The 19,798-nt window shown below is 42.4% G+C and overlaps 1 protein-coding gene across 1 annotated transcript; it reads left to right on the forward strand.

The window, feature by feature from the left end:
• The first annotated feature begins 463 nt into the window (after nt 1-463).
• Nucleotides 464-6,638, forward strand: tmem150b (transmembrane protein 150B). Its single transcript, XM_049560805.1, has 7 exons — nt 464-744; nt 827-927; nt 2,842-2,901; nt 3,017-3,084; nt 3,366-3,493; nt 3,624-3,801; nt 6,320-6,638. Exons 2-7 carry the CDS (start codon nt 863-865, stop codon nt 6,523-6,525), a joined length of 705 nt encoding a protein of 234 aa, XP_049416762.1. The 5' UTR covers nt 464-744; nt 827-862; the 3' UTR covers nt 6,526-6,638.
• The last annotated feature ends 13,160 nt before the right edge of the window (nt 6,639-19,798 follow it).

Below are 19,798 nucleotides of genomic sequence, written 5' to 3' on the forward strand. Positions count from 1 at the left end.
CTGACAATGTTTCTATCACGTGTATTGACAGGAACCAAAGGTCATATGTGGTGCGAGCACTTTTACAACCTGACTCATAATTATAGGACTGCAAATTAAATAATTATTAATCTAACACTGAGTTACTTAACATTTATGATGCTCACCTGTACACACCAAGACCTGAATAGCTGAGTTTCACTCATTACTATTTTAACCATTTAAACAATTGATCATTGTTAAAAACCATTCAAACAAAGGATCTAAACCATTCTTTTTTAGAGTGTGTAGCCTTTGCAGTTTGCTTTCAGTTAACGGAAAGGAAAAGGTAAACCATGGAGAGGAAACCCACTCTTCAAACTGAGAGGAACTTGTTCAAGAGGTTGTAAATCTGAAAAAACACGGGCTCAAAGTCCAGCTCAGCCCTTAAATAGAAGCGTTTACCATACCTGACAGTGTAGCACACCACTGTGTGTTTCTCAGTGCAGGGAATGGAGTAAGGTTTTTTAGTTTATTGTTTAAAATCTTAAGGTTATCAAATTTGATATGTTTCCTTTCTTCGTCCCTCCAATCTCCACCCTTCCTCCTGCAGTAATCACATAATTTGATGTCATATTTTGCTGACTCAAAGTCGACTTATTGCTCCATCAGGACAAAGTGTAGTGACTTCCCATCGTGTCTTAGTGTCATTAAGGTAAAGGGAAAGATTGAATGAGCTATTTCAGGTAAAGTTTTGACAGAGAGCTGCATCTCAACCTGCAACCAGTGAGTACACACGGCTTCTCTCACACACATAGTATTTAATTTTTACACTGCAACTTTCAGTCAGAGGTATGTCCGTTCTCAGAGTTGAGCTCCTGTTGGACTCCAGCTGTCCTGCAACATGTGGCTGTGGGCAATGCTCCCTATCTCTCTGGCTGTCTTCGGCACTTCGGGGATTTGGACTGTGTGAGTATTTAGCGTCTTCCTTTATTAATGCTTTCTTGCTGTTTCATTTTCAGTTTAGTTTATTTAAGAAGGGACAGTGCAAATTTTTCCACGTTTTCATGGAGTTTTGGTAGGGATGTTTATTGAGAACTCTTCAGTTCTGAGTTTAACATAATGGGGATATGTCCGGAACAAACACACCAATATGCTTAGCTAGTAACAGAATGGATAAAGCACACAACATATGTCCACAGTAAACTCTATTTAAGCACAGACAGTGATTGTGGGTCAGTATCATTAAGACCACTTACCTAAAACAAAACCTTCTGCACCTTCTGTGACCAGGAGCTCCATCCTACAGCACTGGGGAAGAAAGTAGGGAGCAAAACCTGCAAAAAAACTCAAATATTGTTATTTATTAATGCAGTAATGCTTTAAGTTAATTGCCTGTAAATCACACTAGATATGTTGTGGATACAGGTGTATCAGTACAGTACCTACCTCCCAGTGGGTGGAAGGGAAAAGGTATGGGGAACACGGTAATAACAAATTTGCATTAAAGGTATAGTGTATAGGATTTAGTGCCATCTAGTGGTGAGGTTGCAGATTGCAAGTAACTGAAACTATGTAGGAAAACTGCAGTGGCTGACGCAAAAACCTCATCTTGAGTAGCCTGGTTCCAGACCACAGACCCGGCCCACTCAACTGAGTAGGCTTGCATCTCTGGTCTCAATGAATTTGCGATTTATCTCGTCCAAACGATGGACGGACCAATGAACGCCGGGGGTCTAGTGATTAGCCAATCAGCGCAACGCTGATGTCAAGCTGTACGCCGGTGGGTAACTGGTGAGGATAGTAACAATGGCGACCGCTACAGATCCTACAGACCACATTAACAATGCTATCGAGGTATTTTGCCACTACTCGCGTTAATGGAGGACCAAATTAAGGAAGCTGCTAAACTGGATTTAACGGCGATGCAGCTGGGTGTGCACGACGATGGAGACATTTTAAATGGGCAATGCTCGCTTGTTTTCGGCACCCCCGAGGCATGGATACTAATGACGTCAGATTCTGGGTGAGTCGTTGATCTCTACTGATTGGTTAGGGAAAAATCAAATTCCCTCCCCCTTGTAAATCGCCTTCAATGGAGGCAGTGTCAGACTGAAGGTTCTGGGAGCTTCAGTCTGACACTCAGGCTACATCTTGAGCCAATAGTCCTTTTCAAACAGCCTATTCACGGCAGTAATATGGCGTGTGACCCACCACCATACATTTAAAAAGCAGCTTTTAGCAGTTAGCGGCTAACTCCTTATCCTTGGAGCAGAGGATGAGATAAGTCACCATATAACGGGGATGGTAAATGATTGTTATTGTCATGTCATGTTTCTTGTTTATAAAGTGCTGCTGACCCAAATGTTTTATGTCACACAAGACATTATTGTGTTACATGTCACGCCTGGCAGACCTCTTTTGATTCCATGATGCCAGGATGCTGTCTATAATCACACACTGGAGCGGAATGATGCTGCCCTTGATTGGTTCTGTGTAAAAATGCAAAGGAGGCATAAAGACGGGACATTGTAGCGGCTCTATAGCACAAGCTCTGTGTAAAAAGGGCTAATGTTTGGTTTGTCCTTTCTGGACTCCTGTAGAAACAACATGGCAGCATAGTTGCAGATTTCGTAGCTGAGAGCTTTTATTCTACAAAAATAAATGACATTTTCACTATAAATGAATGCAGAAAAGGCACAAATTAGTGCTTAAAAATTCACCAGAACCCAGGAAATGAAGTGTTTGATGCTCAGAATTATTTGGCGGAGGACCCCCAAACCGCTTGTTACATGACTAAACATGACTGATGATATAATTTGATTCATGGGTTTATCCAGTAACAATAAATAAATAAATCAGTGGTTGTTGTCCTCCCATTAGGTTTGTTCTATCTGTAAGAAATGGATCAGTCAACCTCACAGAAGGATTTCCTTACATCAGGTTGGTATGATGCTACTGAGACATGATAAGTCTCAGTAGAAAGCGATACAGCAAAACGTTCAGCCTAATCATATTGTGGAATGATAACGCTTTTATTCTCTCATTCACCTGTTAGTTACTGTGGCACCCACAACCCTCAGAGCTGTCTCTTCGCCCAGATCTGCAACATCTGCGCTGTTTTAGGTAATGACAGATCTATTTATACAGCTCTCGGTAGTAGGAGTCATTATCTAAGATCTGTCCATCATATGCTTAGGTCTCCGTGTACCTGCTTGAAAATTAAGTCAAAGCTACTAATCAGGGCTGTGGTAGTTTTCAAATCTCCTTTTGAAGTCTTGGACTTATGCCTGTTTTATTTATTGAAAGGTCGTGTTGTCTTCTTGTAAATTGTACTCAAATCATGATTTCTCTCAAGTAACATCTTAACCATCGTCACCATCTCACTCTCTGTCTGTATCTCTCAGCCCTGTGGATTGTGGTGATCCGTTTCCAGCAGATTAAGGACTACGGTCAGCATGGAAAGGCCAACATAGCCAGCATTGTTTTGGGATTCACCTCTGCCACAGCAATCTCCATCCTTGGCAACTTCCAGGTTAACAGCTTACAAAATGAAATACAATTTGAGAATAATAAATAACTCTTTTTTGGTCTTTTTTCTAATCCATAATAATTAATCTCTGCACACTAAAAATTTCTCTTCTCCCTCTGCTTTTGCCACTTAGCAATCAGTCGTAAGGAGTATTCACCTGTTTGGAGCGTTTGTGGCTTTCTTTGTCGGCCTGGCCTACTTCTGGGTGCAGCTGCTTCTAACCTACAGGGCTCAGCCGTCTCAGGGCCGATTCTGGGTCGGGCCCGTCAGGGCGACCTGCTGCACCCTCTGTACCAGCCTGGTCATCGCTAGTATCCTTCCTATCAGTCTGCATTAAGACAAACAAATTTGTTAAATACAAAATCCAAGCTAAATTGACACTTGTGTCCTTGTGGGGAATTTAAGGATTATTAGGAATACAAAGGAATAAAAAAGGAATGTATGCTTATTGTTGCAACCACAATGCAGAGCTATTTATTATTAAGACTAGTGGTCCCCAAACTTTTTTTTGTCTGCAGCTGTCTTTAGGGCTAAAAGTAATCTATAAATGGTTTAAAATGTTAGGGAAGTTTTAGCACACATATATTAAACCATTAGTTCATTACTTTTAGGCAAAATGTATTCTCTAAATGGTTTAAAGACTTAGCTAAGTTTTAGCTAATATTTTCAACCATTCGCTCAAAGTAATGTATAAATGATTGAAAATGTTAGCTAAGTTCTAGCTAATATTTTGAACCATTCTTTCATTACTTTTAGGTTAAAAATAATGAATAAATGGTCATAATTATTAGCTAAGTTTTAGCTTATATTTTCAACCTTTAGTTCATCACTTTTAGGCTAAATGTAGTCTATAACTGGTTTAAAATGTTAGCTAAATTTTAGCAATGTTTTCAACCATTAGTTCATTACTTTTAGGCTAAAAGTAACCTATAAATGGTTTAACATGTTAGCTAAGTTCTACCTAATATTTTCAATCATTGGTTCATTACTTTTAGGCTAAACATAACCTAAATGGTTTAACATGTCAGCTAAGATCTAGCTAATATTTACAATCAATAGTTCATTACTTTAAGGCTAAAAGTAACCTATAAATGGAAAAAAAAATGTTAGCTGAGTTCTAGCTTATATTTTTTAACCATCATTCACAATTATTAGTTCATTACTTTTAGGCTATTGAAATAAAACACAAGAAGTTTGTGCTCTAGAGAAAGGATCAACACTCACTGAAAAACCTAAGCCCTATGATAAGCTAATATGGCAAGGCTTAACTATACAAACCAATGAGCAGTGATAACTAGCATGTCTTTGGGGTCATCGGGTGGGAACCTCCTTTCACCAGTGTTTCATCTAGTTGGTCCCACAACACCTCCAGGAGGCTAGACAGTGATCTCTGGCGTCCCAGAGACACTCCCCTAATGCCAGGTCTCACTGCTCCCCGCACCAACCCAACAACCTCCTTTACCTTACTTACACATGGCTTTCTCAGCCCAAACAGCACTGCCATCTTCAACCAAACCCAGACTCTGTACATGCGAGCTCCAGGTAGAGACAGTGCCGACACTACCTTTCCTAGCACATTCACCATACTCTATTTCACAGGCTACATATCATAACTATAATATAAGCTAAAGTTAAAGGAGCTAAATAAACTTACAGGATCAGCAAACACACTCACCTTGCAGCATATGGTCTCAAACAAAATGGATTCAAATAGGCCACTCCCACACTTAAATACTTCCTCTTCCTGGATTTCCTCCTGAGAGGAAGTGGATCTCTCCACCTGATCTCAAGGAGTTATGTGCCCTGCTTAGTAGTTCCCCCTGCTGGCCCCCAACTGACATTATTTCTTCTCTTATAGATAAACTGGCTAATTTAATTGCTTCATCTGACATTTCCCTCACTGTCTTCCTCAAACTCTGTCCCTGCACTCTGAGTTCCCCCAGGAGCGAGACAGCTGATCTTGTGATGAATCCCCTACACCCCACTTCCACTGGACAAATCCTAGTCTTCCATCCTTGCTGCTCAGCTTCTGCTCCTAAGTCTGCATATCTAAGATTTTTTCTTTCATAGGCTTCTTCCACTGAGTCTTCCCAAGGAACTGTCAGCTCAATGAAATAAACTGTTGACTCACTGACCACAACACTAAGTCAGGCCTCTGCCTGGTACAGACTATTTCCTGGGGAACAACAAGCTTTCCCCCTAAATCTACTTGCATTTCCCAATCACAAGCACCTTCTAGGCGGCCACACCCTTGCCTCCTTACTAACTTATCCCTTCTGTATTTCTCTCCCTCATGGACAAACTGAGTTACTAAACTCCTATCCTTAACACCTTCTGAATTCACCTGTCTTCGTTTCCCTTCGATGCCTGCAGCTAAACATTTCAACACCTGGTTATGTCGCCATGTATATCATGTGAACACAATGGGCATGATGTGTCCTCATTTACCCACAGTTTTAGGTTCTGGGGGGTTGGTAACAAGTATAAATGGTTTAACATGTTAGCTAAGTTCTAGCTAATATTTTCAACCATTCGTTCATTACTTTTAAGCTAAAAGTAAAGTATAAATAATCAAAAATGTTAGCTAAGTTCTAGCTTTTACTTTCAACCAATCGTTCAATACGTTAAGGCTAAAAGTCATGTATAAATGGTTAAAAATGTTAGCTACGTTTTAGCAAGTATTTTCAACCATTCATTTATTATTTTAAGGAAAATAATAGGATTACCAGCGGGAAAAATCACATTTTTACAACATGTTTACTATTTGATTTACCAAGACATGCATTTATTTAGTGTTACACTCCTTGACTGCTCTCTTCCCTCCTTCAGTGACTGTTCTCGCCAATACAGGCTATGTCTCTGAGGCTGCTATGTGCGAATGGGCCCTGGTCATGGTATTCTTCTTCCTGTTTGGACTTTTTGCAGCTGAGTTCAGACACATCGACTGCCACCACCTCACCATACAGAAACAGGCTCTTGGGAGCAGCCCTGCCTTAATAGAAGTGAACAATTATGTCGTTAATACAGTTAGCTGAAAACACACATGTAAAATGACATATAAGTAGTTATAAAAATAATCTTCTCGGGGCTTTAACCACAGTTACTGTATTGGTCTTTACTAAAGGTACGATGCCTGATATTACTTTGCTGCGCATTATATTTTGTATTTGATATTTTTAATGATGTAATGGTGAGAGATTTACATTATAAGTGTATTTGTAAATATTTTAATAAAAACTGGATTTTGATATTTTTAAATATTCTTATCTCATACTTTGTGTTGAGTGTTTATAAGATTTATTATCTTTACCATTTTATGCCGTCTTGCCTTTCCATGATCAACAAGAGGATAGTGCAGAACATGTTTCTTTAAAATGATAATCTGACAATTGTTTTAACGACTATCTGATTACAGACAACCGCAGCATATGCACATGCTTCATACAGTAATCCAGTGTTTCCTATACATTGATTTATTTAATCTTATTTAATTTGTACAGTTGCAAGCAGCAAGTTCATTCAGCCTGCTCCCCACTGTCTGTGTTTAATAGACCACAAATGACACAAGAATTGGCTAATTGGCCACCCAACCGTCCCTCTGCCTCACTCCCTGCCGCTGTTGACTGCCTCTTTTTGGGGGGGGGGTGTCAGGGCCATCCAGTCACCCTGAGCTGGGGTTTGCGTTGGCTGGATTCGGGTTGCTGTGGCCACCTACTAGGGGGCTGTCTCAGGAGCTTCTGCCAGGTCTCCTCCCACAAGGTGGTCTGCAGCAGCAAGCAGTGAGATGGAGGACACACTATGATTCAAGGCTCTTGCTAATGTTAGCTACATAAACATGAACTTGAAGCTGCAGCCTTGAGCCTTTAGCTCTGGTTAGCAGAAGGCTAAACTATTAGCAATATTTCTCTCCATCTCTGAAACGCTTCACCAATATTGACAGTTGTTTTATTTTGTTTATCAGACTCTCCTTTAGACTCTTTTTAATAAGCCCGTCTTCCTTTTTTAGGTTGCTTTGCAGTGCAGGCAGTTGTTGCTAGTGCTGGAATAACAACTTTCTCTGCAGGGTTCTCCGCCATTGAATCAGGCTTTCACTGATGGGGCATGAGATGAGATAAACCTTTATTTGTCCCACAGCAAGCAATATATAAGTATGTAAAATAAGTGAACTGCGCAAAAACAAGGAGCATTATAATAAGCAAAAAGTATAAAAACACAAAGCAATATAATAAGGAAATCACTGATGGAAGTATAGATATTGCACTACAGATACTGTGCTCTAAAAATAGTGGAAGCTGTGTGTAATTGGACTGAGATCATAAAACTTGTCTTGGCCTATACTGCAATAAATGTATATTACCACATGGGGGCATCATTTGCCTGTCAATCCTATTGACTGTCTCTTCAATAATCCCTCTTTACAATGGAACTATATAGAAACAATTCATTCGCAGATTAATCACTTGTGCATATATTGTTATTTGTTCCCCATAAACCCCTTCATCCCTCTCTCAGTATGGTATTCTATGCTCCAGATAGAAGTCTTAATTTTTAGAATCTGACATGAGCTCATGATTTGTGCATTGAGAGTGAATACCAGGAAAAGTCTGGTCTTTTTCTGCCTCACTCTCCACCTGTCAGCTGGGTAATACAATAGAGGAAGGCGAACAGAAAAGGAGGATGGAGGTGTGCAGGAAAAGTTTTGTTAGCATGAGAAAAAAGAGTCCTAATGACATAATACATGATGAGAACTGTAACCCACTATTTGATATATATATAGGCTTTTATTTTGAAGGATTTTGCTGAAGTTACTAATGAAAGCTCTGAGCCAAAAATGCATGTACTCCATCCTTCACAGCCTCAGCACTGACCAGCAGGGGCGCTGTGGAGTGACGCTGGCTGATGATGGGAAAATAGAGCTGTGGCGCCGTGCCAGCATGTTTTTGGAAGATGCCTCTAGTTTAGACAGAGGTTCTACATTCAGCACAATTTGTCAGGGCTATTTGAGATGGACAAAACAATGGAGCTCTCACAGCCATGCCGATAGTGGGAGAGGTCCTACTCTTGGCTCCGGCTCTCAAACTATTTCTCTCATCCAGCTTCTCTGTTTATTTAAACATATTGTCCTGGGGTCTGTTGGCACTGCCTTTTTATACGTACTTTGTGATCAAATTTTCACTTTTGTTTGTGTCTTTTATTGATGTTATTAAAAAAAAAACACACCAAGGGCTTGTGAAGCTTGAGCTGGGAATACTGGGCCCCCAGTGTCCTGCTATGTCCCGGCAGCATTCTTTCACATACTCCATGCTGTGTGATCACCAGAGGGGGGTTTCGACAAGCGGGCACTGGGATCAGACGGACAGCTCGGAATTCTATGGGAATTTCTGAAGTGCTGTTGGTTACCGGTGTTTCTGCTGCAGGCAGCATGCAGATTTTACACTTGACAACGCTGTCTCGGGTCTCTGATAAACTTGCTCACTGCAGCTGACTGGCAACATGAACTTCAGATTGCTCTTGTGACGCAAGTGACTCCAAAATGTGCACTGGGAAAAAAGTTTTGAGAACTTGTTAAAGGATCTGACACATGAGTTCACCTCAGATGGATTATTTCTTTAAAAGTGCAGTCTGGCTTGGCGAAGTTTGCTGCAATGACAATGTGTTTTTGAATTATACAGCAGCTCATACGGAGGAATTCAGAGGGAAAGTGTTGGCGCCAAAACACCCTTGGCCCTGCTGTTTTCATTAGTGAGTATAAAAGGCGTCTGATAAAGTAATAAAACTCATAAAATCACCTGTAGCGGCGTGCAAAGGCTGGGAGGCCCTTGATGTAAATGTCAGAAGAAAGGCCTGGATCCTCTATTGTGGTGTAGGAGAGCATGGTTTATGTGACGCCCGCCTTGTTGCTTTTGACTTTGATTCAAGAAAGAGGTGCATGCTTTCTAGGCCTATGCTGTAATCTGTCCCAACACCTGCTCATACTCTAGTCTCTCTTATCCCCTCAACAGCTTGCCGCTAGAAACAATAGCAACGCTTTCCTATCATGCGGCGGAGCAGTCGCCTCCAAGTTCACTATCAGACATCGCCGCTCAGCTTCTCTGAAACAGTCTGTCAGCTCTTATCATCGCGGAGCCAAATCCTGCACATTCCATCTCGAAAGGCCACTTTATCTGCAAGACAGCTGGATCTGCCAAACTTGGAGGTTCAGAGAGGAACGGGGAGTTAAGTGTTGGGGAGAAATGGTTAGTGAGAATGAGATGAAGGGGCATGTGGGATAGTGACAGGATGATAATGACAGAAGAGAGATGGGATTGTCCAGAAGTGCGACAACTAGATCCAGAGACAGATATAAAGACGAGCAAGAGGAAGATGGAATGATTGATAGAGGCAGAAAAGAGAAAAGAGTGGGCACCAGCAGCCGTGATCTCACCCTCCTCTCCTCTCCTTTGGCAGTGGCTTCCAGAAAGCTGCCCTTTCGCTGAAAAATGCCAAGCGCACCGCATTCCACCGGCCACACAAAGGCCCTCCCTCGTCTCAGCTGCACAGACACAATCAGACAAGGGATAATTATATAATTAGGCTGGCTGGTGCAGACAGGGACCCTCAGATGGTGTGTTGGTGTGTCATATTTATGTTATCGGACAATGAAGAGAGTCTGGTCTTATCAGAGGAGGCAGCAGAGTGTGTGGGGGGCTCCAGCTGTGGCACTTAGGAACAGATTGTCATGATAGAGAATAACGGGTCGATAGAATGACCTTCAGCTTGTGGTCCGGCCGAGATCAGGGCCTTTATTGTGGTCGAGCCTTTGTGTGTGTGCGTGTTGGTATCCTCTGCTATGTGAAGAGGTGGGGACTTTTGGGGCTCTGACAACCAGACAGGAGGTGAGAAACACAGAACGCGAAATTATATAAATGGCACAGTGCTGGATGTTTAGCACTATTATTGTTTAAAAGTGGTAATCGTCCCAGTATTTTTTTTGTAATTAAACATTCAGTGTTACATTTGTACTACTACCATCTGATGAGCTACACTGGACATTTCAATCTTTTATCCATTACTTTTGTTTTTAGCTAATTAGCTAATTTCAGCAATTTATTTTTGCCATATAAACCATTTGTCTGCTCCTTTTAACCTTTTCAACTTTTATGCTGGAAAAATACGCGGCCGGCGGCAAGCTGCTATCAAGCTGTGGCCTTTTGATTCTTCGGAGAAGAGCAGCTAAACCATACACTGTAAGAAAATCGACGTAGCTACCGTGATGTCACCCATTGGTTTAAGGACTCTCATTTTGAAGCCTCGAGTTTGACATTTCAACTGTGGCCATCTTGGTTTTTGGAGCCAGAAGTGGTCATAATTGGGCGAGAGGGTAGCGCTGTGGAGGTGCAAGGGGTGGATCCTACCTGTGACTTGAAGTGGTCCGCCCTTAATGATGCATAACTTAAAGCCTTAATCCAGTTTAAATGGGTGAGTTATAGAATAATTCACCTCCTGTACAGTTATCATGAATGTTGAAATTAGCTGTAGAGACCAAAATATTTTTTGTACCAGGCTGTAAACATTTTATTAATGCCAGGGCTGGAGTGAGACTCATTTTCAGCCCTGGAGTTTCGTGCCTCAGACCGGCCCACTTTAGATCATGATCTATTATAACCTTACATGTTTAGTCTACAATGGCGCACTGTTCTCTAAAGCCTTGTAATTCAGTGTATTTTTCAAAAACATTTCCAATTCAGTGCAAGTAAGGGTTGCTTCATAATGTAGATTTATTTCAACAACATCTCCAACATTATTCTTAACAACTCAACATCCTTTTCAACAATATCAGAATCTATATTCTGTTCAAATAAGTAGTGCCCACTCTGGACTTGTGGGCTCATGGCTGGTGCTTGGTGCTGGATCTTGCTTCTGAGGGGCTACAAGACAAAGTTTCCCAGTTATGTGGCGTCGCATCATTCTATTATTTAAATTATATAATGTTATATGTTACAACGCCACACAATTCATTGACTTGATAATTAATTAACTTGAACAGCGGTGGATGGAGATGTATGCGTAGTCAGCCGCAGCTGCTGAGCTCCGTGGAGCCGTTGTCTCGACCTCGGGTGCCGCAGGGACTTCGGCGTTCTCTGTCCACTCTTCTGATGAGGAGGCATGTCGGTGGTCGATTCCACAAAACGTTGGAGATGTGCACATAATCAGACCGCCGCCGCAGAGCACCGCAGAGCCGGCGTCTCCACCTCACCAATTCAGCTGCTGCAGAGACTTCACCTTCATCCGTGTGCTTTGTTAATGAAGAGGTGTGTCGGTAAACGACTCCAAAATTCATTGCCGGAGATGCATGTGTAATTGGAGTGCAGCTCGCACAGCCGTGCGGAGCCGGTGTCTCCACCTCAGAGGGCGAGTGAAGGCGGCCCAAGGATAGCGGTAGCAGCATACGTGATACTCAGTGTCATGACTGAACACCGGCCCAATAAAAAAAATAATTGAACACCGGCCCTTGTGGCCCAAACGTCAGACCGGCCCACCAGGAATTGTCCCAGTCCTCCCGATTAGCCACTCCAGGCCTGATTGCTGCTGTAAAGTTGGACATTTTAACATGAGGGTCAATGGGGATCGACTAGCTTGTGGAGCCGGCCTCAAGTGGTCATTTAAGGAACTGCAGTTTTTGGCACCTCTAAAAGATGGTCAGTTTAACTTTTAGCAGCGAATTGCAGCCGGAGAACACCTGCAGTCAATCAGTTCACAGAGTCCTGTGACTTCTGTGACCATAATTGACCTTGTCAACAGTTTAACAGTTACTCTTTATAATGGTGGTTGATGGGGAAAATGCTTTTTGGGCTGCAGGGGAATTTTTCACTGCAATACCATGAGTGGCCAACCAGAAGCAAGGCTGAGCAGCGTTCCTGGAGGCCTGGTTTTCATGCACTCAGAACACGTGGTGGTGTTCAGGTGTTTCCAGCTGACTCAATACATAGATTTATTTTTAAAAAACACAATATATATTGTTTTTTTTTAATATTATTTCAAATTAGTTCATCTACTCCTAAAACTTTCTGTATACTCTTGGCAGCTGCAGAAGTAGCCCTTGTTGGGGAATCTCTGCACCATAATGACCGTTAGAGTTGCCAAACAGACCACCTCTTCCCTCTTGTCGAGGCAGGATCCACGCTCCCAGACGAGAATTGAGCCAGTGTCCCGCTCAGTTGGCCACCACCCAACAATCTCCCCTCGCACCGTGGCCTTGGCTTTGGGTGTGTCTCCACTCGCACGGGACAGCACAGAATAGACTATTGTTGATCACACAAGACAGAGAGCCAGGGGAAGAAGGAGGGAGGGGGGTTAGTTGGGGAAGGGAGATGGTGGGGAGAGAAATTAGCTTTTAACGAGCGAGCGAAAAGCACATAGACAATGAAGCATGGCTCCCCTCCCACTTACATGCGTGTGCAGTGATGCAGAACCACTGGGCATTTATTCACACACACATGCACACACACAGTCTTTCTTCCTTCAGTGTTTCCAGACACATGTAGTATTTGTTTTGGGATCAACATGGAGCAACTCTCAGAGCAAACGACAGGCGTATGTCACATGAAGCATGAGGTCTGGAAGCTAACGAGGCCATGCATGTTTAAAATGATGTTTATCAAGACTCACCCAACAATACACAAACATCATTTACCCATCAAAAAACAGTCAAGTTTGGGAAATACCCTTATTCTCCTTTTTTGCAGAGTTACCCCACATTACAAGTTTGATATGACTCTCATACCTTTACAATAAATAGCCTGTGAAGCTACAGCCAGCAGCCTGTTAGCTTAACTTAGCACAAAGACTGCAAACTGGGGGAAACAGCTAACCTGGCTCTTTGCAATGGATGACAAAATCTGGCACCCAGCATCTCTACAGCTCACTAATTACCACATTATATCTCTTTTTTTTTCTTTTTTTCTTAATTCGTTCAGAAATGAAGGTGTAAAAACGACAAGTTGTTATGTGCGGCGTCTCTTTGCCAGGATCAGTGACTTCCTGGAGCGTTTGGTTGCCTGGTGACATCACAATGACCACAAGTCTGCGGTGCTCGGCTAAAACTTTTATTATTATTTTGTTACTTTTGGACAGGGTCAAGCTAGCTGTTTCCAGTGTGTGCTAAGCTAAGCTAACTGGCTGCTGGCTGAAAGTTCATACTTATCGTATATTTCCTGGATTGTATTTCTGTCATAACCTACACCTCAAACTGTTTGTTGGGATATTAATCCATTCTTCAGATGTTCTTTTAATGGACAACATTTATACTTTCATAATGTTTCAACAATGTGAAGGGCTGGTGTAAGCTTTCTCTAATTAGTTTGCTTCCTTCTACCCTCTACAACCATACGAAGCACAAGACATCATTATACTAAATGACCCTGTTGGATGGTTGACCTTATCATTATTAATGTACTAAATGTAAGGCTAATTTTTTTGCTATTTTTCTCCCATTTTACGGCAAGTACGGCTGCAAATCCCCTCATATTTATTCAGAAACAGATCTTGATTCAAGGTTTAGGAGGAATTCCTTCATGAACAACCCAGTCTCACTCCGAAGTCGTTTAAATCCGGCACTTTGACAGTGACTTGCTGTGTCAGACACTGATGAAAAAAGCCATCCTTAAACGTTGGCGTGATATGCGGCCAGTCGCAGTTATAGGGGCTGTCCACACCAACGTGGGTATTTATAAAGCCATGACTCTTTGCTCACGGTTTGGCCTTTCATCCACACGTAACTGCAGTTTTGGGCCCCTGTAACTGGAGTTATTTGTAAGCGGAGTCCAGGGTGAACTTTTTGGAAAAGTCCGGTGTCAGCAGTCATGTGTGGACAGGATAACCACAGTTATTTTGTCTCGTCTCCATTGTATGACGTCACAGTGTGCGACGTAAACAGAAAACAGCTGTGTTATTACCCGATCCAGTGTGTGCGAGAGACGAATTGAGGATGGACCTAAACAAAATACTGCTGCTATTTAGCAGCATGTCAGCACTTTGTGGCTGTATCATACAACTAACGCTACTCAACCACGTCCAGCAACAGAGGCGCAAGAGTGTGCTATTACGGAGACTGCTCCTACTGCATAATAGTACGCTTGTTGTTGTTTTTCCGGTAATGATGTTTTACTGCCTTCTGATTGGCTACAATGGCCTTACAGTTAGGAGTTATATCACCACCTACTGCTTTGGCATGTGTATTACATTGCTTGATAGTGGAATTTGCGGTGTCATGTGGACGGAGGTATTTTTATTACACCGCTCGCATGGACACAGATTTTTTAAAAACTGGAGGCCAAAAAAGTTCGGTTTTAAAAATACCCGTGCTCGTGTGGACTAGGCCATAGTTAAATGGCTCTTGGCAGCATCGGGGGAAATGGGGCGGGACAAGAACGAAAGTTAAGGTGGAGAAAGTCATAGTAGGGTGGGCGGGGGTTGAGTGAGAGCAGTGTTTGCATCCCGTAAGATTAGAAAGCCAAATCCAAATTTTTTCCTAAATCCAACCACGTGTTTTTGTTGCCTAAACCCAACAACCTGCATTAATTGTTGCATTGTTGTACGGACATGTGCATGTAACAGGCAGAACTTGACGAAGCGTCCCAGAATGTGAAACACCAACACACCCAGGGTACCTTACACGTCGACCAAACGTCACTATGTGACGAGGTCGGAGTGAGAATGTATTGCCAGAAAACCTATCATGATTTTCAAGTTTGAAAATGGAAACAAAAGAGCACAAAAGGCTATATTTGGCAAATTAGAGAACAGTCCAACATATAATATAATATAGCTGTCTTGAAATGCAATGTGAACTCATCCCAACTCATCACATTTTTGAAGCTGGGGGCGGCATTTTGTGTTGTTGGCAGTAAGTCACGTGAGTGGACTCGGGGTTACTACTTGGTTAGGGTTGGAAAAGATCGTGGTTGACAGTAGTCATATGAGCGGACTCATGGGACTAAGGACTGACGTGACAAAATAACTCAATGTTGACTTTTAGTTTCACGTGTTACACAAGCATTGCTCTTCTGGGTCAAAGTCCTGTGCATGTTGGACCCACCCATGCTTAAAAAGTGCTGTCACTCTTTGCTCGTTGCTCTGAACGTCTAATAATGACACAGATTAGGTCGTATCAGTTTGTTGAAAGTCTAGTGTGTCTTATGGAGACGCTAAAGCATGTCCCTGGTGTCGCAAACACCTGCTGAACCCTGTCAGACCTGCAGTGCTGAGGCTGAAGTGAAAGTTGTGAGAGGGCTTTGTGAGTGTTCCCAAACTTATTTTGTGATGAAACTTTATGGTGTCCCCACTTCCCTCTTCCTCAAGGGAACAAAACAAACTGAGTCATTCATCCCAGCTAAATACACCTTTAATTTTGTGTCACTGAGTTTCTGGAAATGTAAGTGAACCATGTGGGTGGGTAGCCATTTAACTTTGAATGTCCTTAATTAATTACATTAGTTCTGACAATTTTTTAAAGCACAGCAGAGATTTTTAGATTCACTTTTAGCCTCTGGGCAGCCGTCCATTTTCTGGAGGGTAGAAAATCAATCTGAAACACATGGTGTGCTTCAGAAAAGTAATGTGAACCAAAGTACTTGATGAGCTGCAGAACCAGCATATTGTACATTCCATTTACTATACACATGGTATTTTCTCCATGTATCATACATGCTCGTTACACACATTCACAAATGCCTTGATGTTTTCTGTCTGACACACACACACACACACACACACACACACACACACACACGAGACACTGTTAAGAAAATTTCATTGTCTCACATTACCGCGGGCGACTGTTTGCCTGCAACAGCAAACAGTCATTAGCACTTACGAGGCTCCAATTGTCTGTCTCTTTGGTGAGATTACTGCTTTTGAACACGTGGAAAAACAGATCTTCCTACAGTAGAAAGTATCACTCTCATGGCAACAAAAACAACCCTCTTCAATTACAGATTCTCATCCAGCCTGGAGAAGATATTCACATGTAACCCTGAGCTGCAGAACTATATTTGGGCTTTAGATGTCTTTGAGATGGTGAGAAACTGCTGTCTTAGTGGAGATGGCTGCCATTACGAAGGTTTTCTGTTTTTAATCATGCTGTTTTTAGATGTTGGCAGCTATTTCTTAAGCTTTGTTTCTCCCCTGGGCTTTGCATTGCTTTGGAGCTTCAATAAACATTTTCCAGAGGATTAAACAGTAATTGGGCAGAGGTCAGTTTTATTGGCATGGAACATGAAATAAAATGAAACTGTCTGTTCATGGCAAGTCATGTTAATTTGGATGATGATACTAAAAATGTTGGCGTCGTACGTTCCTGCAAACCACAAATATGTTACATTTGTATTGTTATACGTATCATATCAACATTTCTTTAGGAGCTGACTTTGTCATTGGGAGGTAGGAGGGAGGGTGGATGGGGTGTCACCTTGGTGAGATGCCTGTCAAGCTGCAGTTTCCAGTCATCGCTGTGTTTCCAGCTGCTTTTTAACCACCAGATGTGGGTGTTAGTTTGCCACCCGTCGCTATTTTTTCCAGCAAGAATAGTGCCACAAAGAGTGCATTTTACTAGGATATTGCTGCTTTTCCAGCCAAGATTGTGCCCCCCAAACCATGGGACTGCCCATTGTTTGCCAAGAATTCTGGCGCCCCATTAGTCCAAAAGACTGAAAACCCATTTCTCTGATAGCCTGTTATCCCAAAATCAGACACCCATTGCTCCTAAGTTAGACTCTCACACTCTCACTGCAGTTAGACTACCCAATAATCAAAAGAAATGTTTGGATTGTACATTTCTGTAAACCATGGATATGTTAGATTTGTCAGCAATGCTGTGGTGAAGGTGTGGTTAGGCTGAGGCACAAAACCACTTGGTTAGAGATCATGTTTCAAATCAAATTCCAGTCTTTGCACTGAAGGGTGCTTTCACACCTGCCCTGTTTGGTTCGGTTCAATTGAACTCAAGTTTGTTTGCCCCTTAAGTGAAGATCATTTGGGCAGGTGTGAACACAGCAATCACACTCGTGTGCGCACCAAAGTAACCGGGCCGAGACCTTCTTGAAGAGGTGGTCTCAGTCCGGTTACAAACAAACTCTGGTGCGGTTGGTTTGTGGTGAGAAGGTGTTCCGACCTGGATGTGAAGCAACTGCAGTCACATGACACATTGTTTGGGTTAAACATGAGCATGTTACAGTCCTGGAGGATTATTAATGTGCACCTCCTCCTGTACTGCCTTAATATGCACATTCAGCACATCCAATGCATCAAAACATTGTTTTCTAGTTGGAGCCGCGCCTCGTTTTCAAACTGTATGGTTTGACTAAAATGAACAATGACAGCAATATAGTCCACGATGAGCAGCGCTAAAATCAACCTGCGTAGTTGTCCCTCCATTGTGACATTAGAAAGTGTCACATTTATCTTGCAAGTGTACTCTTCTTCAACGTTTGCTTTACTTCCTGGATTTTTCCCACATGGAAATTCTGACCAATCAAGAGCAGCTTTCTCACACAAGGCATTTGATCTGGTCCGCTTGTAAATGCTGCCGTGAGAACATGAACCAACTCTAGGCAATTATACAACTTTGGAACAACATGAGTCCCTGATTCAGACCAAAGGAGACGACTCTATGTCTGAAAGCAGCCTGAAACACCCATGTTTGGTGGCACAAGAGTTGCTGGAATAGCAGGGATGGGTCAGTGAAAAACATCAGGGTTTCATGACTCAAATGCTGCCAGGAAATGCTGTGAAGGGTTGCTTGGTTTCGGATAATGGGCTGTTGGAGGAATGGGCTTTCGGTCCAATTGGACATTTTTTGGACTAATGTGGCTTCAGAATTTTGGGCTGTCAGAACAGTGGCACTGGACCCCAAACCTAACCGCAACATTGATGACACATAACATTTCAAAGTATGTCCTATATAATGACGTACAAATGAAATGTATCCATTGGCTTGCAGGGATGTACAGTACCAACATTTTTTTTCTGGTGACTGGGTTGACATAAAATGACTAAACTGACAATTAGTCAGACTGTATGACAGCGATCCAAGCCACCCTCTGAGGTCGTCAGATGACCAGTTGCCCACTCACCATACCAGTTTAACAAAGCCAGCCTCAGACTTGAACACACTTCATAGGTCACCTCAGGCAAAAACCATGACACAATCAATAAGTCAGCATCAAGGTCAGAGAGACGAGATCAAGGTCACTCTCTAATTGTCCTAATTCCCACTCTCCATGCTAACCTTTTGCATAATGCCAGGCGAGCATGCCAGAGCCTTTCTCCCTCCTCTAATGTCCTGACCTTTTTGTCTTGTTGGAAGACTTCAGAGCGGGCAGAGGGGTATAGCTGGTGCGTCCCAACAGAAAATACATGCAGGGATTATGTAAGGGCTGTGACATTTTGGAGTGGGCTGTGACCTGCCCTGGTCCTTCACTGCTTTGAGGATCAGTCAGACGTTCTCTCAGACGGACCCCCGAGGTCGGCGCCACTCGTGGGCTGAATTGATGTCTTGATGCAGCATCAGTAGTTCCAGGCTCATTCTATGTGGTGTGACACAACAAAGACGACATTATCAATGTCACATTGTACCAAATATGTCAAATTGGCGATGCAGCGTTTTTTCATCCCTGTCCTTCTCCTCTGTGTTTTGCTTTTGCTTAATTTTATTTTTTTACTTTATCACTGTGCAGATAATCACATTAATCTACTAAAGTTTAAGACATGTACATACAAACAGGACTTGTGGTCCAGTATACAACTTAAAACTATCAGCACACACACACTGAGAATGGACTTTGCAGTAAAGTAGCAGACATCTGGTGTCCAATGGTTCAACTATTGTAATGGGACACATTTGCATAGTCATTGAATATAATGTAATTAAGCAAAAGACAAATTTTTCTGGAGACAATTTGACTTTTTGTCACACTCTGGCTCTGTGTCCTGATGCCCTCAGAATTTTTGTGAAGACTGAACTGAGTCAACGTGATCTCATCCGCACTCCTTTGCATTGTATCTTGAATCAGAGGGGGTCACGTGAGTCGACTCACATGACTAAGAAGAGGTTGGCGGTCAGGCAACATTACAGCTTGGTTAGGCTTCGGAAAAGAAAGTGGGTGAAGTTAGACTGACGTGACAAAATAACATAACATTAATTTTTAGTTTCCCATGGGGCATTAACACTGGTCTCCTGGGTCAAAGTCCTGTGCTTGTTGGACTCATCCGCCTCCCAAGAAAGTCTTTTGTGTTCTTAAATCTATGTGCGCTGCTCTAAATTTCTTATAA

Source organism: Epinephelus fuscoguttatus, linkage group LG19 (assembly GCF_011397635.1).
Source record: "Epinephelus fuscoguttatus linkage group LG19, E.fuscoguttatus.final_Chr_v1".
NCBI classification, from domain to species: Eukaryota; Metazoa; Chordata; class Actinopteri; order Perciformes; family Serranidae; genus Epinephelus; species Epinephelus fuscoguttatus.